Source organism: Panthera uncia, assembly GCF_023721935.1.
Source record: "Panthera uncia isolate 11264 chromosome C1 unlocalized genomic scaffold, Puncia_PCG_1.0 HiC_scaffold_4, whole genome shotgun sequence".
In the NCBI taxonomy this organism is placed as follows: Eukaryota; Metazoa; Chordata; class Mammalia; order Carnivora; family Felidae; genus Panthera; species Panthera uncia.
The window spans coordinates 77,931,231-77,956,469 of NW_026057585.1; the positions used below are offsets into that span (position 1 = coordinate 77,931,231).

Genomic DNA, 25,239 nt, shown 5'->3' on the forward strand with positions numbered 1-25,239 from the left:
AATTCCCCAGTGAAGCTATCTTGACCTGGAGTTCTTTGCAGGAAAATCTTAAACTATAAATTCATCTATATAATAGATACATAGCAATTTAGGTTATCTATAATAGTTCTTCATGAGTGAACTTGGGCAGATTGTGTCTTTCAGGTAATTTGTGCATTTTGTCCCAATAGTCAAACTTATTGGCATAAAGTTGCTCATAATATTCCCTTATTGCCCTTCTAATACCTGTAGAACCTGTAGTGAATATATTGGTAATTTTGTGTTCCCTTCCCCTTTCTCCCCCCCTCTCCCCACATCAGACTGACTAGATTTTCTTATTGAATCTTTGGTTTTATTCATTTTTCTCTATTGCTTTCTATTTTATTGATTTCTGCTCTAATGTATTATTTCATTTTTTCTTCATAATTTGGATTTCATTTGCTCTTTTTCTTTTTTTTTTTTAATTTTTTTTTTTAACGTTTATTTATTTTTGAGACAGAGAGAGAGTGAGCATGAACGGGGGAGGGTCAGAGAGAGAGGGAGACACAGAATCTGAAACAGGCTCCAGGCTCTGAGCAGTCAGCACAGAGCCCGACGCGGGGCTCGAATTCATGGACTGCGAGATCATTACCTGAGCCAAAGTCGGCCGCTTAACCGACTGAGCCACCCAGGCGCCCCTCATTTGCTCTTTTTCTAGTTTCTTAAGATATAATCTCAATCGTTAATTCAGATTTTTTTCTAACATAGGCATTTTTAGTGCTATAAATTTCCCTCTAAGTACTGCTTTAGCTGAATCCTACAAATTTTGATATTTTGTTTTTACAGTTTCATTCAGTTCAGAATACTTTTAAATTTCCTTTTTGACTATTTCTTTGACCCTTGGGTTATTTAGAAGTATGTAATGTGGTATCCAAATATTGGGGGGGAGGGTCTTCCAGATATTGTTGTCTTATTGATTGGTAATTTAATGTAATTTTAATGCATTGCTGTCTGTGAATGTTGTATGACTTAAATCCTTTTAAATGCATTGAGACCTGTTTTATGGTTCAGAAAATGGTCTGTCTTGGTAAATGTTCATTGTGCATTTGAAAAGAATATGTATCCTACTATTATTGTTGGGTGAGTGTTCTATAAATGTCAAATAGGTCAAATTGGTTACTGTTGTTCAGATCTTCTATATCCTTACTTATTTTCTGTTAGTTTCTATCAGTTATTTAGAAAGGTGATGAAATATCACACTATATTTGTGGATATATCTGTTTCTCCTCACTGTTAGATTAGCTTTTGCTTCATGTACTTTGAAAATTTTATTAGCTGTGTAAATGTTTAGGATTGTTACATACTCTTGGTGAATTGGCCCTTTTATCATTATAGAATTATCTTCTTTATCTTTGATAATATTCTTTGCTCTGAAATCTGTTTTGTCTGATATTGATTTATCCAGTCAGGTTTTCTTTTGGTTAGTATTAGCATAATGTATCTTTTTCCATGTTTTTACCTTTAACTTACTTGTGTTTTTATATTTAAAATGTATTTTTTATAGGCTACATATAGCTGGATATTGCTTTTTTTCCAGTCTGAGAATCTCTGGTGATTAACTGAGATATGTAGACTATTTAATGTGACTACTGATGTGATTGGAGTCAAATCTACCACCTAGTATTTATTTAGTGTTTGTCCCACGTGTTTTTTGTTCATTTTATCCCTATTTTTATGCTCTCCCTTGAATTAACTATTTTTTATTCCATTTTACCTACTTTTCTTGATTTATTAGTGGTGATAGGCAGAACAGGAGGCCAATGTCCAACTCTCAGGAACCTGTGACTATGTTATGTTACATAGCAAAGAGGAAGTAGGGTTGCAGATGGAATTAATGTTATTAAACAGCTGACCTTAAAATAGGGAGATTATCTTGCATTTTTTGGTAGGCCCAATTTATACACAAGAGTCCTTAAAAGTGGAAGAGGATAATATAACTATAGAAGAAAGACATAGAGAGATGTAACATTGCTTGCTTTGAAAATGGAGAGAGGGGACCATGAGCTAAAGAAAGTAGATGGCTTCTAGAAAATGGGAAAAGCAAGGAAACAGATTCTCTCCTAAAGCCTCCAAAAAGGAATAAAGCCCTGTGAACACCTTAATCTTACCCCACTGAGATCTGTGCTGGATTATTATCCTGCAGAACTGTAAGATAATAAATTTTTATGGTTTAGGCTGCTAATATAATTTTTTACAGCAGCAATAAAAAGATTAATAGTTATAATAGTTATGTAGTTTTACTGGTTGCTATAGAGTTTATAGTTCATATCATTAGCTTATCAAGAACTACATTCAAATGATACTTTACTAGTTCATATATAGTGTAAGGGCCTTACGACACTTCTATTTTGTGTTTCCATCCTTTGCTCTATTGTTGTCATACATTTTACTTCCACATGTTATAAACCATAACATCTATTACTACTATTTTTGTTTTAAACAGCCAGTTACCTTTTAAAGAGATTTGAATAACAAGAAGAAATATATAACCAATTAGTTACTATTTTCAGTGCTCTTCATTATTTTACGTAGATCTAGGTTTCCATTTGGTATCATCTTTCTTTGTCTTGAAGGATTTTCTTTTTTTTTTTTTTTAAATTTTTTTTTCAACGTTTTTTATTTATTTTTGGGACAGAGAGAGACAGAGCATGAACGGGGGAGGGGCAGAGAGAGAGGGAGACACAGAATCGGAAACAGGCTCCAGGCTCCGAGCCATCAGCCCAGAGCCTGACGCGGGGCTCGAACTCACAGACCGCGAGATCGTGACCTGGCTGAAGTCGGACGCTTAACCGACTGCGCCACCCAGGCGCCCCTTGAAGGATTTTCTTTATCATCTCTTGTGGTGTAGGTTTGTAGTGATGAATTCTTTCAGCTTTTGTATATCTGAAAAGTCTTTATTTCACCTTCATCTTTGAAAAATACCTTTGCTGTTTAAGTAAATCTAAGTTGGCAGGGATGTTTTGTTTTTGTTTTTTTGCTTATAGTACCTTTTTTATTAAAAAAATTTTTTTTTAATGTTTATTTTTATTTTTGAGAGAGACAGAGACAGAGTGTCAGCAGGGGTGGGACAGAGAGAGAGGGAGACACAGAATCTGAAGCAGGCTCTGGCACGGCTGGAGCTGTCAGCACAGAGCCTGATGCGGGGCTTGAACTCACGAACCATGAGATCATGACCTGAGGCAAAATTGGATGCTTAACTGACTAAGCCACCCAGGTACCCTATAATACCTTTTTTAAAAAAAAAATGTTTATTTATTTTGAGAGAGAAAGAGCAGGGCAGGGCCAGAGAGAGAGAGAGAACCCTAAGCAGGCTCTGCCATGTCAGCGCAGAGCCCGACATGGAGCTTGATCCTGCGAACCATGAGATCATGACCTGAGACAAAATTGAGAGTTGAACACCTAACCGACCGAGCCACCCAGGTGCCCTGCTTACGGTACTTTAAAGATACTGTGGCAATATCTTCTAGCTTGTGTTATTTCATTGAAAAGTCAGCTATAATTTTTATGTATTTTTTTCCTTTATACATAACGTGTCTTTTCTCTGGCTGCTTTTAAGATTTTATCACTGTTTTAAGTAATTCCATTGTTATTCCTTGGTGTCGTTTTCTTTCTGTTTCTTATCCTTGGAGCATAAACTCAAATTTATATTCACATATGGGTTTATAGTTTTCATCAGATTTGGACATTATTGACTATTATTTTTTCAAATATTTTACTGTCCCCCCTTCCTTTGAGAACTCCAAAGTGTTTTTGGTCACTTGAATTTGTTTTACAAGTTGGCTGCTACTTGTTCATTTCTTTTCTTTTGTTCATTTCTTTTCAGTCTTTTCTCTGCATGTTTCATTTCAAATCATTTCTGTTAGTATGTCTTTAAGTTTACTTATCTTTTCTTCTGCATTGTCTACTGTGCCATTTAATCTTTGCAATGTATTTTATGTATGTGTCTGTACATAAGCCAGGATAACAATACCTTAATCACAGCAGTGGCTCACACAAACACAAAATTCTCCACAGTGTATTTTTCGTCTTACACATTATAATCTTCATCTCTAGGAGCTTGATTTGGATCTTTTAAAAAATATATCTTACTGGGGCTCCTGGGTGGCTTAGTTGGTTAAGCATCTGACTCTGGCTCAGGTCATGATCTCATAGTTTGTGAGTTTGAGCCCCACATCGGGCTCTCTGCTGACAGCACAGAGCCTGCTTTGAATCCTCTGTCCCCCTCTTCTTGTGCCTCTCCCCTACTCACTCTCTTTCTCTCTGTCTCTAAAATAAATAAACATTAAAAAAACTAAAAAAAAAAATCTTCCATGTCGCTACTTAATATATGAAGTCATGCACTTTTTCCTATAACTTCTTGAATATATGGAATATAATAATTATTATTTTAATACCTTTGTCTACCAGTTCTGTTCTGTTATTTCTGGGTCAGTTTTAATTAATTGATATTTTTCCTCATTACAGGAGCATTGTTATTCCCAAATATTCTATTTTTAAGCCTCGTTTCCTTTCCTTACTTGCTCTTCTTGGGCAAGCTTATGTATTCCCATGGCTTCAGTTGCTATCTTTGGGATCTTGATTCCAACTCTGGGCCGCTTTGAATTTCCCAGCTGTACCTCAGGTTTAGTATGTCTAAAACATAATTTGCCTGTTATTTTCTTAAAGTTGCTCCTTTGTAGTCTATCTTAGTTTTTGATACCACTATAGTTAGTCCCTCCACTCAAGCTAGAAACATGGGATTCATCTTAGATTCTTTCCCCCAAGCCCCTGATGCATTTCAACTTCACAAGTATTAGATTCTTAATATTTTAAAATTCATCCCACAGGAGGAATTTCCAGTAATGGTGGCAGTGTAAAGTGGTCTCCTGAATCCTCCCACAGATAATAATTATAAAATACATTAAAAAAAATGTATTTAAGGAAATTGGAAAGGATCCCAAAGCAGACAGAAGCTAAAGGAGAGCTTATTCTTGAAAAAACAGCAACTGGAAGTGATAAGAATTGTGAGTTTGCAGCTTTTTAAAATTTTTGCCTGAAAGCATTAGCTAACCCCCACAGCAGAGGAGAGTGGCAGTGGAAAACTTTAGTTTTATTTCCTTATGGTGGCAAAGAACAGATTTCAGGATAGAAAAATTCCCTGAAAATTTATGGGGAAAATAAGAAAAGCACAGAAGATGGTGAAATCCATAACCTGACAATAAACTCTACTAAAATCCCTGGCTGAACCTCTAAACTACACCTACATACAAAGATTCCAGAGGGCATGGTAATAAAGCAGACAGAGATCAGAGAGGCAGAGTTGTGTCTTTGAAAGACAGAATGTAATGCAAAGTGAGTTCTGTGAGTTTAACTGAGTGCATTCCTCAACGATATATAGGTCAGGTGGCAGAAATCTGAAATCTTACTGACTTAGGGAGTCCAAGTACGGAGTCTAAGGCTGAAAAAATTTACGGAATAATCTCATGAAGTTAAGAAAGCACAGAGTAAGCCCCAATTCTGGGTACAATCTATGGCAAAATTATTTTGTTTATCACCAGATTAAATGAGAACACCTGCAGGGGACCAGGCTGAAAAAGCAGCTGCGGGAATTACACAAAGATATCAGTTGCTGCATATTGCAGAGGAAGCAAAGTCTACAGTTCTAATTCCAGATAAGTTACTTGCCTACTAGAAAAAAAAATACTGTAAATAATCCCAATGAAAATACAGTAGAATCCAGAGTCACTGCATTTATTAGATATCCAGTATTCAAACAGAAACTGTTAGACATGCAAAGACACAGGAGAAAGTGACCCACACTCAGGAGGTAGAAGCAGTCAATGGAAACAGACTCCAGTTTGATTCAGATATTGGAGTTAGTAGTCAAAGACTTCAAAGTATGTTCAGAAAACTAAAGGAAGTTGAAGGAAAATGGTTTTAGTGAGTGAACAGTTAAAGAATTTCAAAAGAAATGTAAATGATTTTAAAAATGGGAAAATAGAGATTAGAGAACTTCCACTTATGGCATCATGAGAGGGTCCCTAATTTTCTCATTGAAAAAATACGTATAAAACTGAACAGAATTGTCAAAAATATTTCAGGCTACTAAAAATATAATAGAGGCAGAAGCAAATTGAGAAGCATTTCAGCCGGTAATGCTTTGAGCAAGTACAGTGGGTGTCTGTAGTCTTCTTCCTGGGGCTTCCCCCATCAGTGTCTACCTCCATCACTCCAGCTCAGGTGACAAGAAATGTAGTTTTACGTGTGTGGTTGGACATGAAAACTAGCCACTTTTCTAGAGGTTCGACATGGCTTGGGGCAAAGGGTGAAAACTCAGCTTTGACAACTGAACGTGGCAAACTTAGCTGGGAATGAATGGAGAGAATCCACAGCTTTGCTAGCCTGAGATTGCAGTGCCTGCTGGGATGAGTGGTGGGCCTGCCAGAAACTTAATGGGAAGATCTTAAAAATAAGAGAGCCATAGAAGGGCTAAGATAAGCTCTCCACATATCCCTGGTCAACTGAGAAACCCAAAGACTTGAGAATTGGCTGCAACTTTCAGTGCATTCCCCAAGGAACACACAGATGGATTGGCAGAGGGTGAAGGTTTATGGGCTAAATGTGTTTGAGTAACCTCTGCCCAAATCATTGACTGACTGCTAAACTGTGCAGATACAGGAGCGACACCTAGGAAGCCAGGCTAAAATAAAAATAAGAACAAAAAGCAAAACAAAACTGAGCAAAGGTATCACTTGCAACATTCTGTGGAGGGAGTCTGATCCTTCAGTTTAAGCACACAGAAGTTACTAAAAATAATCAACAGCCCATCAGAAAAATAAAATAGAATCCCGAATTGCTGCAGTATATGATCTAAAATTTCCAGTTTCCAACCAGGTGTTATGAGACATGTAAAAAAAGAATCAGGAAAGTATGACCCACATTTAGGGAAAGAAAAGTAATCAGTAGAAGTGAATTGTGAGAGGACTCAGCTGTCAGATTTAGCAAGACTTCAGTGCTGTTAAAAACATGCTTAAAAAGTTGAACCCGTGTTCAAAGATACAAAGGAAAACAAGATGAACATTGCCCAGCAAATAGTGGCTCTAGCCACTTTTACTCAGCATTGTACTGGAGGTCCTAGCTAATGTAATAATGCAAGAAAAAGAAATTAAAGGAATACAGATTGGAGATAAAGAAGGAAAACTGCCTTTATTCACAGATGATAGAATCATGTACCCCCCAAATTCCAAGGAATCTACACAAAAACTACTGGAACTATTTAAGGGAATTTAGAACGGCTTCAGGATGTAAGACCAGTATACAAAAATCAATTGTGTTTATATATTAGTGATGAATACTTGGAAATTGAAGTTTTTAAAAATGTATAGCATCCAGGGTGCCTGGATGGCTTGGTTGGTTAAGCATCTGACTCTTGATTTCATCTCAGGCCATGATCTCACGGTTCGTGAGATAGAGCCTCGTGTTGGGCTCTGGGCTGCCAGTGTGGAGCCTGCTTGGGATTCTCTTCTTCTCTCTCTGCCCCTCTTCCACTTGCGTGCGTGCTCTGTCTCTCTCTAAATAAATAAACATTAAGAAAAATAAAAATAAAAAATGTATGGCATACAAAAACATAAAATACTTAAGGATGGATTTAACAAAATATGTGCAAGAGCTACATACCAAAAACTGTAAGACATCACTGAAAGTGAAGAACTAAATAAGTGGAGAAATAATACCGCATTGTAAGAGTGTTCCCTTCAAAATAATGTCCTCCTGGGACCTCAGTATTTGCCCTTATTTGGGAATAGGATATTTGTAGATGTAGTTAGTTAAGGATCTTAAGTTAAAATCATTCTTTATTTATTTAGGGTAGACTCTAAATCCAATGCCTGGTGTCTTTTCATGAGGAAGCAAAGGTAGATTTGGACCCAGAGAGACACAAGGAAGACAGTCATATGAAGATGAAGATAGCGATTGAAGTTATGTTGCCACAAGCCAAGAAATGCTAAGAGCCTCTGGGAGTTGGAAGAGGCAAAGAAGGTCTCCCCAAAGGCCTTCAGTAGGATTGTGGCCCTGCAAATGTCTTGATTTCAAACTTTTGGCTTCTAGAACTGTGAGAGAATAAGTTTCTGTTGTTTTAGGCCACTAAGTTTGTGGTAATTTGTTATGGCAGCCCTAGAAAACTGGTACAATCATGTTCATGGACTGGGACTTAGAATGTCAAAACGACCTTGAAAATAAACAACAGAGTTGGAAGATTTAAACTCTGTAGCTTTAAGACTTACTGTAAAGCTGCAGTCATCAAAGCAGTAGTATTAGTGTAAAGATAGACTAAATTAGTGAAACAGAATAACATCTAGAAATAGACCCACGCAAATATGGTTAGTTGATGTGCCAAGGCAAGTCCATGGGGAGAGGATAATCTTTTCAATAAATAGATGCTGGAACAATTGGATAGTGATATGAAAAAACATGAACATTGACCCTTACCTCCTACTGTACAGAAAAATTATCTCATATGGATCATAGACCTAAATGTAAGAGCTCAAATTATAAAACTTATAGAAGAAAACACAGGAGAACCCTTTTGTGATCTTGTCATTAAATAAATAAATAAACTCATATCACTAAAAGCATGAACCATAAAAGAAAAAAAAATGATAAATTAGAATAAAAAATTATAGACTTTTGCTATTTAAAAGACACCAGTAACAAAAATGAAAAGGCAAGCTACAGACTGGGAAACCATATTTGCAAATTAAATACCCAACAAAGCTCTTATTCTAGAATACATAAAGAGCTGTTGAACTTAATCAGAAAACTAATAATAAAGCAAAGGATTTGAACAGATAGTCCATCAAAGAATTTATACAATCCAATACAGTGTTGGGACAAAAATGTCCAATAAGTGCATGAAAAGATACTTATTAATCATTAGGAAAATGCATATTAAAACAACAATAAGATGCCATTACACACCTCCATAATGTCTAAACTTAAAAAGACTTAAAAAGACAAAAAAAACAATTTCTGTCAAGGTTGTAGAACAACTGGAATTCTCATACCAGTGGTGGGACTATATAATGATACAACTTTGGAAAATAGTTTGGTAGTTTTTTTAAAGTTAAAGGCATATCTCCCTTATGACCAGGCATTCTACTTGCAGATATTTACACAAGAGAAATGAAAGAATATATGGTTCATACAAAGACTTATAAAGGAATATTTATAGCAAGTCAATTTGTAATAGGCAAAAACTGGAACCAGCTCATATGTCCATCTATTGGTGAATGAATAAACAAATTGTGGTATATTAATATATGTGTTGCTCAGCAATCATAAAGGAAAAGGTACTGATATAGACAGCAATGTGGACAGATAGCAAAATAATTTCGCTGGGTGAAAGAAGCTGACAAAAAGAGTACATAGAATGTGATTCTGTTTATATAAAATACTAGAAGATGCAAACTAATCTGTAGTGATAGAAGCAGAGCAGTGGTTGCTTGGGGCTGGGAGTTGGGACAAGGGATTGCAAAGGAGCATGAGGAATCTTTGGAAGTGATGGATATGCTCATTATCTTGATTGTGGTGATGGTTTCAAAGTATGCATATAGTAAAATTTGTCAAATTGTACACTTTAAATATGCTCAGTTTATTGTATGTCAGTTATGTCTTAATAAAGTAAAAAAAAAGTGGACAAAGATTTGAATTTCACTAAAGAAAACATATGACTGGCCAGTAAACACATAAAAAAATATTCAGCCTCATTAGTCATCAAAAAAATGCAAATTAAATCACAGTGAGATACTACTAGAATGATGAAAAATAAAAAGACCAAGAATACCAAGTGTGGTGAAGTTGTGGAGCACCTGGAACTCTCATACATTGCTGGTAGAAATGCAAAATGGTGTAGCCACTTTAGATAACAGTTCATAAACTTAAATATACACCTATATGTAACCCGCAATAAAGACTTCTGAGTATTTACCCCAAATTAACTAAAACACATGTTAACAGAAACTTTGGTATTCAAACATTTATAGCAGATTTATTTATAAGAGCTGAGAACTGAAAACCGCTTCAATCTCTATCAATAGATGAACAGAAACTTTGGTATTCAAACATTTATAGCAGATTTATTTATAAGAGCTGAGAATTGAAAACCGCTTCAATCTCTATCAATAGATAAATGGGTAAATGAATTTTGGTATATCTCTAGAATGGTGTATTAGTAATAAAAAGGAAGGAATTACTGATATACACAATAACATGGATGAATCTTTAAAATATGTTGAGTGAGGGGCGCCTGGGTGGCTCAGTCAGTTGAGTGTCCGACTTCGGCTCAGGTCATGATCTCGCAGTTGGTGGGTTCGAGCTCCGCGTCGGGCTCTGTGCTGACAGCTTGGAGCCTGGAGCCTGCTTCGGGTTCTGTGTGTCCCTCTCTCTGCTCCTCCCCTGCTCATGCTCTGTCTCTCTCTCCTTCAAAAATAAATAAAAACATTAAAAAAAATTTTTTTAAATATGTTGAGTGAAAGAGGCCAGAAACAAAAATAGTACGTGACCAAAAATAGATTCATTTTATATGGAATATAAGAAAGCCCAAACTAACTAATGGAGACAGAAAACAAATCAGTGGTTGCGTAAGCCTGAGGGTGGAGGCAGGAATTTACTGCAAAGGGAATGAGCCAACTTCTGGGGCTGACAGAAATGGTTTCTCTCTTGATTGTGGTTACCTGGGTATATACCCTTGTCAAAACTCATAGTCCTATACACTTTATTTTTTTATTTTTTATTTTTTTTAAATATTTTATTTTTATTTTATTTTTTTTTATTTTTTATTTTTTAATATATGAAATTTACTGTCAAATTGGTTTCCATACAACACCCAGTGCTCATCCCAAAAGGTGCCCTCCTCAATACCCATCACCCACCCTGCCCTCCCTCCCACCCCCCATCAACCCTCAATTTGTTCTCAGTTTTTAACAGTCTCTTATGCTTTGGCTCTCTCCCACTCTAACCTCTTTTTTTTTTTTTTTTTCCTTCCCCTCCCCCATGGGTTTCTGTTATGTTTCTCAGGATCCACATAAGAGTGAAACCATATGGTATCTGTCTTTCTCTGTATGGCTTATTTCACTTAGCATCACACTCTCCAGTTCCATCCATGTTGCTACAAAAGGCCATATTTCATTTTTTCTCATTGCCACGTAGTATTCCATTGTGTATATAAACCACAATTTCTTTATCCATTCATCAGTTGATGGACATTTAGGCTCTTTCCATAATTTGGCTATTGTTGAGAGTGCCGCTATAAACATTGGGGTACAGGTGCCCCTATGCATCAGTACTCCTGTATCCCTTGGATAAATTCCTAGCAGTGCTATTGCTGGGTCATAGGGTAGGTCTATTTTTAATTTTCTGAGGAACCTCCACACTGCTTTCCAGAGCGGCTGCACCAATTTGCATTCCCACCAACAGTGCAAGAGGGTTCCCGTTTCTCCACATCCTCTCCAGCATCTATAGTCTCCTGATTTGTTCATTTTGGCCACTCTGACTGGCGTGAGGTGATATCTGAGTGTGGTTTTGATTTGTATTTCCCTGATAAGGAGCGACGTTGAGCATCTTTTCATGTGCCTGTTGGCCATCCGGATGTCTTCTTTAGAGAAGTGTCTATTCATGTTTGTCCTATACACTTTAAAAGCATGCAGTTTACTTTCTGTAAAATACACTTCAATTCAGTTGATTAAAAAAAATCCATACCACCAGTTTTGTGTGGCCGCTCATCATTTCTCATTTGGATGAATGCAGTACCTTCCTAAGTGGTATTTCTGCTGTTGTCTTAGTTCTTCAAACCCTTACATGATGCAGCAACCTGAATGATCCATTTAAGACAAAAACCTGACCTTGTCACTTCCCTGTCTACAACACTGTAATTGCTCAACACTACCTGGCACCTTAAAATAGCATGTGTCTTCTTTGGTCTGGCTCTTGACAGTCTTTCCAGCTCATCCTCCATTACTTCCTGCCTCTCACTTTGCTTATGACTCTCAGCTCCCGACACAAGCCATGCTAATCTCATTTCCTGTACCTATATTCTCTTTCCCCTCAGCTTTTTTCTAGTAAAAAACTGTTTACCTTTTTAAACTCAGCTTAGGACTGTCCTCTAGAAAAAGCCTTTATTTATTTATTGAAACTGTCCTTCACATGCTCCCTCTTCAAGAGAGGAGATAAGTACTCTTCAGACCATGCTTTTTGGGCTCAGTGTAACCTTTATAGGTGTGTTTATCATTTTGGCTTGTTAGGTTTTTTGTTCTCTCCCACTAGACCGTGCACTTGTTGAGCACAGCTATTCTGTCTTATTTATATTTTGGATCCACAGCCCCTGTTCCATAAGTGCTTAAGAAGTATTTGTAGAAAGATTTAATGTAAATGTTGAGAATAGAAGGTAAAAGAGTATGCATAGAATGGTTATGACTATTTTGTTTTAAGCAAACCTCTTTGCATAGTAAAAAAGACTGGGAAGACTGACAACAACATCTGAACACCAGTTTGGGTGGCGAGATTAGTTTCTTTAATATTTTTTGACAGTTTTGCATTTTTCATAAAAACATTTAACATGTAATTATTTTATGAGACATAACCTAAAAACTGGCTGTATAACTTTTGCCTATTCAAGCGAATGTTTGCATTTCTTTAGGTCCACAAGGCCGTTGTAATTTCCAGTCCCTTAACCACAGTCCTGACTGCGGAGACTCCTGGTTGGTCAAAGAATGTGTCAGTCCAGCCTGAGACATCAGAGGATCCTGGTGCTACGCCTAGCACTCAGCACACAAAAAGCCCTGGGAGAATCCAGATTGTTACCCCTCTGCCAGTGGCTCCCTCCTACAGTTATGCTACCCCTACCCCCCAGGCCTCTTTCCAGAGCACCTCAGCACCATACCCAGGTGAGGCCCTTTGCTTCTGTCCTTGGAGATAAGATATGAAAAGTAGAGCGTTTGATCACAGTGTCCCCTTTACTGCAAGAAAAGGAGGGAGGCATGACTTTTAAGTGCTGTGGATTAGGGGGAAAAAATAATAATCCTGTCATTGTATCTGTAATCATAGGACTTGGGGCTCTCCATCCTTTTTCTCAGCAGGCCCCAGCCTATGAGAATTTATGAGGCTCTTTTGCCCAGAGCCAGATTCCACTGTGTTGGGGACTAAAAGGCCCAAGATTCAATTAAGTAACGTTCAAGGAACCAAACAAACAGAAGCCAGTGGGAAGACAGTTGTATCTACGTACCTATTTGCCTTCTGAATGTCTGATTGTACGTCAGTTCTTTGTCTCTCTGATTTCAGCAGCATCTTTATTTTTAAGCAACCCATAGGAAGGAAATTTATAAGCAGTGTTGCCTTAACAAGTCTGTGCTTCATGAGTGCTGTTCTAAGGTATTAGGAGGAAGTGGTTAATCAAGGAAACAAATTCTTTATCCCCTGAAAAGGCAACAGGGTGAAGCCAAGCCAATGAAAATGAATTTTTGCTGATTTTTGATTTCCTAGGGTCTTCTTTCATGGTGGTATAACATGAAATTTTGGGGTTTCAATCCTGAGGTATTAAAGTAATTTTTGTGTTCAGGCAGAATGCCTGTAATTTTTGGTGTAATTGTGAAGGGTTTGAGCAACGCTATATTTTTGTCCATTACACTCTTCATGAGTATAGTGGTTTCTCTTTTCTTTCTTTCTTTCTTTCTTTCTTTCTTTCTTTCTTTCTTTCTTTCTTTCTTTCTTTCTTTCTTTCTCTTTTTGAAAGTCACTCAGAGAATTCTTATTCAATCTCCTAGGGTGTCTAAATGCTGAAACTTCCATAAGGAAGATTTCCTTTCTCCCCAAGTGCAGTGTTCTCAAGCAGATAAATCTCAAATTTCATGTTTTCTAAGAAATATGGATGGACCAGGGGCGCCTGGGTGGCTCAGTTGGTTAAGTGGCCGACTTCGGCTCAGGTCATGATCTCGCGGTCCGTGAGTTCAAGCCCCGCGTCAGGCTTTGTGCTGACAGCTCAAAGCCTGGAGCCTGTTTCAGATTCTGTGTCTCCCTCTCTCTGACCCTCCCCCGTTCATGCTCTGTCTCTCTCTGTCTCAAAAATAAATAAATGTTAAAAAAAAAAAAAAAAAGAAATATGGATGGACCAGCCATTTGTTTCAAGACCCCCGGTCTTGAAATATGGATGGACCAGCCATTTGTTTGCTTTAAGCTCTCTAATTCCTAGGTCTCATGCCAAATGACAATTATTGTCAGAGAAATAAGATTTATATAATAGTAGTTCTCGATAACCTGCAAATATTTTTGGTTGTTACAATCATGGAGGAGGGTTGCTACTGACACCTAGTGGGTGGGGGCCTGGGATACTGCTAACCACCTTATAGTGTGTAGGACAGTTCCTCCCACCCCCTACAACAAAGAGTTATCTGGTCCAAAATGTCAGTAATGTCAAGGTTGAGAAACCTAGACATGTATGAGATAGTTATTGAATAGTATGAAGACCGTATGTATATAGCTATTAGCTGATGTGGGTATTCCAGAAATGCTGAAGTAGTTCAGGAAATAGGTAAGTTTAAACTGAAATGGTCTGAGAAGATTTCTTGGAGAGAAGACTGGCTTTAAGCTAGAAACAAAGTACTGATTTAGAATAAAGAAAACATATAGCCCAGTTGAAGGAAATAACATTAGCAAAGTCCCCAAGAGTAGACCATGTCTTGTATGGAGCACAAGAGGGAAAATGAATACAGCTGAGGTAGAATTGGGTAGGAAAGGTGAGGTGGTGTGATCAGATGATAATGGTTCTCTAATGCCAGATTAGGAGTTGGCCTCGAACATGGTGTGGGAGTGGGGGGTCTTAAGTAGGAGAGTAACATGGTGGGGGTAGTATTTGAAGAAGACAGAATAGATTACAGTGGGGAGTGTTAGCAGAGGGAAGACCAGTTAAGATTCTTGGAATAACCTAAGTCTATGGTTGTAGCAATTGGAATAGAAAGAAATTATTAAGGTTAGCTTCATGATCAATATTTGGCATTTCTTCCAGGAATGTTACAGATGTATTTTATTAGAAGGTTATTTATCAGCATAAAGATGATCCTTGAGACACTGTAGAACTTTAATTATTGAACTCTATGGAAAGTACTATATAAAGAGGGCTTAGGGACAGACTGTAGTTAAAATACAGTGAAGAAAAACTCAGAGAACAAGGAATAAAAGTAGAACAATATGGTGTCATGATAACTGAGAGTTTTAATAACGAGGCAGTCAGCATTATTAGATGCCACAGAAGTAAAGTATGTGAGTTGAGAAAGAACTATTGGATTTGCTAAGGATCAATTTGTTGATGACCTCAAAAGATCTTTGTCAGGAGAAAAGTGGGGGCAGAATCAAATTTCAGGGGATTAGAAAGTAGATAAATAATGAGGAAATAAAGGAAATAGCAGAATATTATTTATAAAACAAATTGGGCCCCAAAGGAGGGAGAGAAATGAGATAGTCTGGATCTAATTTCTTATGTCCTGTATATTTTCTTTGTTTCTAGTTATAAAGGAGCTGGTGGTATCCGCTGGAAAGAGTGTTCAGATCACCCTGCCTAAAAATGAGGTTCAGTTAAATGCATTTGTTCTGCAAGAACCACTTGAAGGTAAAACATCCCCTTACATTTGGATAATGTTTTAATTTATAATGATATTTACATACCTTAACTCATTTACTCATTGCAAGAGACCTGTGAGAACAGGATATAGTGTGCACATGCACAAATATTTATCTGATGCGAGAGGCAGTGTAATGTAGTGTTTGAGATCATGGGCTTTGATGTCAAGCCTGATTCAGATCCCAGCTCAGCCAGTCATTATCTGAGTGGTTTTAAGCAAATTATTTCTAAGTTTCCATTTATTTCTTAGTAAAATGAGGATAATTTCTACTTTATGAGGTTATTTTAAGGGCAAAATGAGATGGCATACAAGGGACTTGCTTCAGTCTGTGCCTAGCATATAGCTGATGCTCATTAAGCGGAGGTTGTGTTGTACCCACTGAAAGAGGAAGAAACTTAGGCTAGGTTAACCTATTTATTTTGTCCAAACAACTAGTAAATAGTAGATATAGCAGTTGTAGAAAAGTTATTCAAGACTACTGCTAATATAGATTTGACATTAAAAAAAAGACAAGCCCAATGTGATAAATAAAATTCAGATTTATAAAATATATAAATTAGGGAACGATTCATTCAGTATTTAAGAAAACTTTTATACTATGAGTATCCCTTTCACCTTTGAAGTATATGTTGATAGACCAGAATTTGACTTAGAAACATATATGCGCTTCTTAAAACTTCCTTTGACAGTAGTGAAGCATACTTTGATGGAAAATGGTTGCATTGGGTTTATGTTCCCCTCATTAAAGGTGAGTCAAGAAGAATGTCCTACTCTAGGATTCAGGTTGGAGTCCTCCCATTTTAGGTACATGTACTCTTGTCCTGTACAGTAGTCCTGCTTTCTAATAGGCCTAATACCAAATAGCATATTTATGCAAAAGTACTTTTCCAGAACCTAAATGCCCTCTCTGTTCTATATGTCTGCCCTCAAATTATCAGTTCATTCCAACTTCCTCCAGAGAAGCTTTTTCCTTCCCCACTCTGGTGGTAAGTTAAGGTGAATGAATTGGGTGGCCTTTGAAGATGGAGGTGAGAGAACAGCCTTGAGCTGTGGTTGCCTCCACTGTTTTGTAAAAGCAGCTGAGTTCTGCCTTATCTTCTTGTCTAACCCCTGTTTGCATGTTCATGTCTGTGAGGTGCTGTCACCTTGTAGATCAGTATTCCAAACCACATAGGTTGAGAAACAGATTCTTTTCTTTAAAAAAAAAATTTTTTTTTAATGTTTTTATTTATTTTTGAAAGAGAGAGAGAGAGAGAGAGACAGAGCATGAGCGGAGGAGGAGCCGAGAGAGAGGGAGACACAGAATCTGAAGCAGGCTCCAGGCTCTGAGCTGTCAGCACAGAGCCCGATGCGGGGCTCGAACTCACGAACCGTGAGATCGTGACCTGAGCTGAAGTCGGACGCTTAACCGACTGAGCCACCCAGATGCCCCGAGAAACAGATTCTTTTCAACTGTCCTCTCCATGAGTTGCTCAGCCTTTATCAGATACATGAGATGAATGGTTTCAGATTTTCAAAGGTTGAGGACAGATGAACAGGACCAGCTCTGCCTACTCTTCCTCCCCCTCATCTCCTGTGGCAGTCCCTGAAGTGCCTATCAGGATCTCTCTGGGGTTCGGAGGCATGGTTTGAAAACCACTGCCCTGAATCATTTAAACCAGCATTCTGTCTAGCAGACCTATCCTCAGTTGTTCCTACCCTTGGGCAAATTTTGGGCTGTAAGGCATAATGCATCCCTCAAGCTTTTCTGTCCTAGGAATATTGTCCTTTCTTGAAATTGCATTGCCAGCCTTAGATATTATAAAATTGTCAGTTCCCAAACTGGTGTGAGTCTGTTTTCTGTGTGGAAAAAAATTTCCAATTACAGTGGGAAGAAATGTCATCTCTTAGCACCAGTCCCACTGCTGCAGTTGCTTTCCTGCTTCTCACCTAACCTGACTTCTGCATAATACATTTGTGAGAGCTGCGCAGGGCTGACGGCTGGCCAACACAAAACTAGTATTTTGGGGAGGAAGGAAGAGTAATAGATCTCGTATCTTAGGCTTATAAAATAAAATCTGGTCTTCAGATGAAGGCTATCTTGGAATTGGGTTGGCCATTCTCTGTTATGCTTTTGAGGTTTTGTTTTTTTTTTTTCTTTTTTCCTTTTGAGTAGTAATGTAAACTAAGCCTTCGTTCCCTAGCCAGACATGAATTTAGTTCCTTCCTCCTCCAAATTTAAGACCACTTTCACGAAGGAGGGATTCCATTTAGATAACAGGATTCTGTCCTTGCCCTACTCATATAGTCTGAGCTACAAATGAGGACCATTTAATGCTTCATTTGATCTTAATTAATTTCAGTGGGGCCTGTTTTAAATGGGCCATCCCCTACCATCTTCTGCAGTGTGTTATTTAGCTCAGCAGGAATGAAGTAGCTCTTTTAACTCACCAGGGTGTGATGACCTCAGTGAGACAAGCATTGTTAGCACTCTGTAAAAAAGCTATTTTTGAACCATGTTATTTAGAAGTCATTGCTGTTCTTTGTTGCAAAAGAAGTTTTGCAAGAAAATGGCCTTTGTTCCCAGTAAGTTCATCTATAGTGGTTGGTAGGGCATGTACTTTCAGTGTGACACCACACCATGAGCAACCCAGTATTTGGAGGGAGGATTGGCCTCTCTCAATGGGAGGGTGGATATGGGGCAGGAAAGAGCACTGCTGGGAGAAAGTAGAAGAAGCCCTGACTGTAGCTGAGTCAGCAGAATCTCTCTTTTTTCAACAAAACGTTTGGTTTTCCCTATAGGCTTTGGGGTGGAATCTTAAAAACTAAATCCTTGTCAAGATTTAAAAGAGATTTGTTATTGGCAGAATGTGTGGCTGCCCTCCTTGTGTGTAGGTGTGTGTTTTCATGATTTTTGTAACTGCCCTTCTATAGGAGAAACCTACACCTACGACTGGCAGCTGATTACTCATCCCGAAGACTACAGTGGCGAGATGGAAGGGAAACATTCCCAGATCCTCAAACTATCCAAGGTGAATTTGCCTCCTCTCATTTGTGGGGCCAGGGAAGAGGCGCTGACCATTTTCTAAAATGTGTAATGTAAAATTTTCTGCTCACACTTAAATCAGGAAGTCTTTCAGAAGTGAATCCTCCAAAAGTCTGGCTGACATCCAGTATTTGTTAGTGTATGACTCTCAAATGTTCATTTATGGTGAGAAGACTGTATAAGTATGGTGGTGATAGCTGAAAATATACACTAAACAGCTTTTAAGGGTAACATAAGGATTTTAGAATTTGGGAGATAAGCTAAGTTTTTTGCGGCCACAAGACTGTAAATTGGCTCAGTCTTTTTTGAGATTCAGTGTAGTTATTAAGAGCCATAAAAATGTTCATATTCTTTGGCCAAGCATGCTCATTCATTCATTCATTCTTTCTTTCTTTCTCTTTTTTCCGTTGTTCATTGTATACTAGTTATGTGTCAGGCATTGGAGATTTACCAGTGAATTGATCAAAATCTTCACATTCAAGGACAATAGAGTCTCATGGGTGATACTGAGCAGAAGCAGGCAGTTATAACAGGGGATGCACTTGGTTGCTGCAGGGGGTATTGAAGCCCCGGGGAGTTTGATTTCTTAGAGTTTGCCTGGCTTGGTCATGATGGAGTGCTGGGTAAAGGATGGAGTGCAGATACCCCATGCAGGAGAAGCAATATATCCATTGGGCCAAATATTAGAGGGAAAATGTGGGAAAAAGGGAATTCCATGTGGTTCAGTGTGACTGGACCCTCTAGCACGAGAAGAGCAGTGGCACAGAAGTCAGAGAGATGCAGGGATCAGATCTCACAGAGTCTTACACCAACCTGAGGACTTAGAAGCTTATCCATAGGGACTAGGGAGCTTTTGAAAGTTTTTAAACAGCAGAAAGACTTATTTAGATCTTCAGTTTAGAAAGATCACCCCGCCTGCAGATTAGAGGAGGTAAGACTCAAACCAGGGAAACCAATGGAGAATCTGTTGAAAAATGTAGGTGTGAGATGGTAATAGCCTGAGTAAAAAAAATAAATAAAGTTTTATTTTTAAAATTGTTTTCATTTGAGAGAGAAAGAGTGAGCATAAGTGGGGGAAAGGGATAGAGGGACAGAAAGAAAGAGAATCCCAAGCAGGCTCCACGCTCAGTGCAGAGCCTGACATGGGGCTTGATCCCATGACCCTGGGATCATGACCTGAGTTCAAAATCAAAAGTCGGACGCTCAACCAACTGAGCCACCCAGGCACTTCAAAAAACTAAATAAATAAAATAAAACTTAAAGATCACCTGTTGAGTTCCTACCATGTGCCAGACGTAGTGCTAATTGTTTTATGCACTTATTTCATTTTATCTTCATAACAACCCCAACATGTAGGTATTAATATCTGTTTTACAAATGACAGAACTAAAAATTAGAAAAATTAAGTGATTTAGCCAAAGTTCATGCTGTTATTAATTGGTAGATTTGAACTGGAACTTTCCATTCCTGAAGCTCTTGCTTTTAACAGCTGTGCTGTGATCGTTGAAATCTAAGGTGATGACAATGTGAACAGAGAGAAGTGAGTGGATGTGAGAAATATTATATGGAGGTCGACTCAATTAGACCTGGTGATCAATTAATTGGGTAGTGGTGTTGAGGAAGAAAAGTCTAGGATAATTCTAGCCTTTTGGCTTAGGCACCTGGGTAGATGTCAGTGCGACGGTGGTGATATTCACTGAAATGAGGAACACAGAAAGAGAAGCAAGTTTGGGTGAGGTTTACAGATGATTAAGTCATTTTTGGACAGAGTGAGTTTGAGGTACCTGTGAAACATTTGAGTGGAGGTGTCCAGGAAGTAGCTGGGATCAAGGACTAGAGATCAGGACACAGATCTGGGCTAGAGAGATAAATCTTCACAGCAACCTCAAAGAAATGACACTGACACCGACACCATGGTAATAGATGAGATCATCCAGAGACAGTGCGTACAGTGAAGAAATAAACAGGTTGCAATTAGAATCCTGGGGAATGTTGTCCTTAAAGGTGTGGAAGGAAGAAGAAACTGAAGGAAATGAGGAGTGAACAGAGAAGTGAAAGCCAAGAAATAAGAGCGTTACAAGAAGAAAAACGTCAGAAATGTTAGTCAGTTAGCATGTTCTCAAAGAGCATAATTCAGAAGAAAGGAAAAACCTCATTTGTCTGAATGATGTTCATCACAGCATAAAGATCTGGAAACAACCCAAATACTCAACAATGTGGAATGCCTATGTGATATGACACAGTTACTCATGTACTATTCTGTAGCTTTAAAATGACCATTAAAAAGACTATTATACTGAGGAAAGTGCTCATGTTACATGAACAGAAGAAAGAATAATAAAAAGCTTGATGCGGGTTTCTCTTTCCGATCCACCATCTGCAGTGGAACTACCGCCAAGTTGCAGATTTTCATGAAAACCCATATGAGGAAGATCATCACTCTCGAGGTTGAACCCTTGGATACAATAGAAAATGTAAAGGCCAAGATTCAGGATAAGAAAGGAACTCCTCCTGATCAGCACAGACTGATCTTCTCTCGCAAGCAACTGGAAGATGGACATACTTTATCTGACTGTAGCATTCAAAAGGAGTCCACTCTTCATCTTCTGTTGCGACTTTGTGGTGGTGCTAAGAAAAGGAAGAAGAGGGAAGCCTGGGTGACTCAGTCGGTTAAGCATCTGACTCTTGATTTCAGCTCAGGTCATGATCTCCGGTTTGTGGGATCAAGCCCCGCATCAGGCTCTGTGCTGACAGTGCAGAGCCTGCTTAGGATTCTCTGTCTCCCTCTCTGTCTCTGCCCTTCCCCTGCTCGTGCTCTCTCTTTCTTTCTCTCAAAAGTAAACATTAAAAAAAAAAAAAAAAAGAGGAAGGAAGGAAAGGAAGAAGTCTTACACCACTCCCAAGAAGAATAAGCATAAGAGAAAGAAGGTTAAGCTGTCTGTCTTGAAATACCATAAGGTGGATGAGAATGGCCAAATCAATCACCTTCATCTGGAGTGCCTTTCAGATGAATGTGGTGCTGGAGTTTTTATTACTAGCCACTTTGGCATTATTTTCGTAAGTGTTTTCTGACCTGTTGCTTCAATAATCTGGAAGACAAGGAATTCTATATGGGTTAATAAAAGACATGAAATAACAAGAACAACAAAAAAGCTTGATGCACACCTTGATTTTAACTGGACCCTGAAAGTCCAGTTCCTTGACGGTAGTAATCCTTTCTTATTCATCTCTAAACCCCAAGCCTAGGATAATGTCCAGTACATGATTGGTTCTCAGTAAATGTTTGCTGAATGAATGAACTACTTAAAAACTTTTTTTTTATATGTGGTCAAGGATTGGAAGGAGAAGAAATATAGTTACCTGATATGTTAAGACAGTGGGATTGTGGGTGATTTTCTTTATATTATGTTTATACTGTTAGTGGAAATCAGGAGGGAAAAATATTCAGATATTTGGGAGCTATTTGGTAGTTTTACAAAATGGTTTTCTTTGCACAGATGATTATTTTAATTTCATAACTCTGTGAAATAGGATGGTTGGGCCCTTAATGTTCTTCTGAAAAGAAAATGGGAGTATAGAGATATTGAATTCCCTTTTGTTGTTCTAGAGTCAGCTGGTAATAAGAGTCACATTAAAAGCTATGGTTTTTTAGTTTATAATTCATTGTTTCATCTCCTTAGCTAGTTTACTTTCTCCATTTTGGAAACAGTGCAAAAAGAGAGTTCAGTATCAGCATGGCAAGTTCAGATATATGTGTTATTTTACATAGAATTGCTGTTCTTTGTGGTTGTCTTCTTTCACTCCCGCAGCTTACTCCAGGCCTGTATGAATTCAGAGTGATTGTAGATGGTCAAAATACCCATGGGGAAGGCTATGTGAACGTGACAGTAAAACCAGGTATGTGTTTCCGAGCTGTGGCTGAGTCTCCATTGCTCCCTCTGCAGGATTCCCAAAGAGGGGGAGATTTGACTTGAGGGGTTTTTATTTCCCATTCTTTTTTTTTTTTTTTTTTAATATGTTCACTGGGCAATTCCTAGTTCAATGTAGTAAAAGATTAAGGTGGCAGAGTATATTCTTTGGTTCTAGTTGGAACATTTGGCTGGGTGGAGAAACAGTAGTCACATGGCCCCCAGTGCAGTATGGCCTGAACGATAGCCTGTCTGTCTGAGAACTACTTCTCCAAGTAGGTCATGCTGAGAGAGGACCATGTGTTGTGATTAAGAGACACAAGAAAGCCAGGAGCTTAGGAGAAGTATGTAGAAGGAGAATCAGCCAAATGGCTGGCTCTTTCTGATCTCTTTCCAGATACGGGTTTTGCACACACAATTCCTCATTTAAACCTTGCCAGTCTTCTTTCACTTTGGAAACCAAATCCCATCATTCTTTTTTAACTGATCCACCATTGGTAAATTACAGTGCAGTAGCAAAGTATCTTGTTTTGCATTTTCAGGGAAATTTGGGGGAAGTTGGAAAATGGTATTTTCTGCCTTTGTTGGTAATAGATTTTATTTTCTCTTTGTTCCTTGAACTTTGTAACCAAGGTAGTCCTTTCACTTTATTAAAAATGTGTTTAACATCAAGACCATTGGATTATTTCTCAAAAGGCCATTGGGTTTTTAGCTCACAGTCACTTGAGTAGACAGTGTGGTTTGTAATCCTCCCATCACTCAGGCCTAGTCACCTCACACACGATCAGCTTAGGGATGGTTGAGAAATCTCCCATTGTCTTTTTAGCACAGTCCGTGCCAAGGAATAGTTTGCTTGCCAAGGCCTTTATTGCACAAAGCTTGTTTGTTATCCACCGCTACTCAGCTTGTGCTGCTCTAGTACTTTTCATGAACAAGACAGCACAAGAGCCTATCTTCAGGCCTGGAAGAGGGTTTAACACTTCCAGGTATCTTATGGTAGAATGGCAGCCTGGTCTTGTGACTTTCTAATTTGGTGATGCTGCAACCAATAAATCAATTATGTAATGGAAGCAGATTTATAATCCATTCACATAGGCCTGCTCCTCCTCTAATTTAGAAAGCCCCTCTTCCAATTTCTTCTGGGTCATTTTCCTGCAGAGCCTCGTAAGAATCGGCCTCCAGTTGCCATTGTGTCACCACAGTTCCAGGAGATCTCTTTGCCAACCACTTCTACAGTCATTGATGGCAGCCGTGAGTATTTGTCTAGACGTGATGTTTTAGAAGAGCATTCACTATGAACTATGATAGAAAAGTCTGGTAGAAGATTCAGGGCCAACTGTGTCCACATTCTGTATAGGCCCATCTTCTTGACCATGTTATGGGAGGACTACCCATCTCAAGCAAATGATTAGGAAGTAAAAAACAAGACAGACCCCATTTAAAATCCGCATGTGGCTTGTTTGAAGTAATACTTCTGCTCTCTTGAGATGGTAAGAAAGTGGAATTAAGCATATACTTAGCATTATTTTAGTATGAAACTTCCTGGTTTTCAAATTTGCTAAGATAGAGTCACCATTTTTAGCTATGGAAACAAAGCTCCCTCCTCTCATAGCAAGGTAAGTAACTGAGGGTCTTGACTGAGGAGCTCTCCCCAAGCCCTCACTGCCTAACAAGGCTCTTGTCAGCCTCCTCCTGGAGAGACTCGCAGAATGTGCTCCATGCCCCGGCCCGGCTCGTTAACATTGTACCCTTCAGAGTAGTGTCCCCTGGTGGATGACATGAGAAGACTCTGGGATCTCTGCCACTCGTCCTGGCTGCATGTGAAAGAGGTTTCAGGCCTGCCATCTCACCAGAGTTTGCTTGGTTTCCTTAGAGACCTCTTAAGGCCCCATTACACTGATTGTCTTGGCACCAATAGCGGCTTTTGGCGGATGCAGTCAGAGCACTAGCAGAAGAATCTCTAGCAAGGTTAAACATTTCATTATGTTACTGGCGAGAAGAGGAGGGTAGAAGAACAGCAGGCAAAGAGAGAAGGGAGCACAAGAAGAAGCACTTATGAGAGAAGTACAGAGGGTTCACATAGTACCATTTTACTTTATATTTTTTAATAGGTCAGTGTTAAATTGTAAGTAAAAGCTTAAAGAGAAGAGTAACTACCATCCTTGTCTCCCAACTGTCCAGTTTTCCTCCAGACTATCAACGGTATTATTTTATGGTCTTTCTAGAGGCATTCTGTGCATATGTATGAAAATACATATACAGTCTTTACGATAGCACATAATACACACTTTTATGTACAATGTTTGTTTCTGTAGGTTGGAGAATTTTTTGAGTCAGTACATGAAATAGTGTTTCATTTTTTTTTTCTCTTAATGATTACATAGCCTTCCATTACATGGCTGTATAATGTCGTCGTATGGCTATATACTTGTTTTCATTCAATCTCTGTTGATGACCATTAGGTTATTTTTGGTCTTTTGTTATTACAAAGAACGTTGCCATAAATAGTCTTGTAAGCGTGACATTTAACACATGTGCAAATATACCTGTAGGATAGATTCCTCAAAGAGGAACTGCAAGGGCAAAGATAAATTGTGCTAAATTACTCTTTATGGAGAGGGTGTATCTCATAAATCCACCATGA

The 25,239-nt window shown here is 38.4% G+C and overlaps 1 protein-coding gene and 1 pseudogene across 2 annotated transcripts in view; both read left to right on the forward strand.

Annotated features, from left to right (window-relative positions):
• Positions 1-25,239, forward strand: part of KIAA0319L (KIAA0319 like) — a 104,210-nt gene that overhangs the window by 44,321 nt on the left and 34,650 nt on the right. For both annotated transcript variants that reach the window (XM_049618731.1, XM_049618730.1), the window contains exons 4-8: positions 12,689-12,935; positions 15,548-15,649; positions 18,576-18,673; positions 22,497-22,584; positions 23,754-23,846. In XM_049618731.1, the coding sequence (XP_049474688.1) occupies positions 12,689-12,935; positions 15,548-15,649; positions 18,576-18,673; positions 22,497-22,584; positions 23,754-23,846 (628 nt within the window). The remainder of the gene's footprint in view (positions 1-12,688; positions 12,936-15,547; positions 15,650-18,575; positions 18,674-22,496; positions 22,585-23,753; positions 23,847-25,239) is intronic.
• Positions 18,680-22,490, forward strand: LOC125913566 (ubiquitin-40S ribosomal protein S27a-like; annotated as a pseudogene).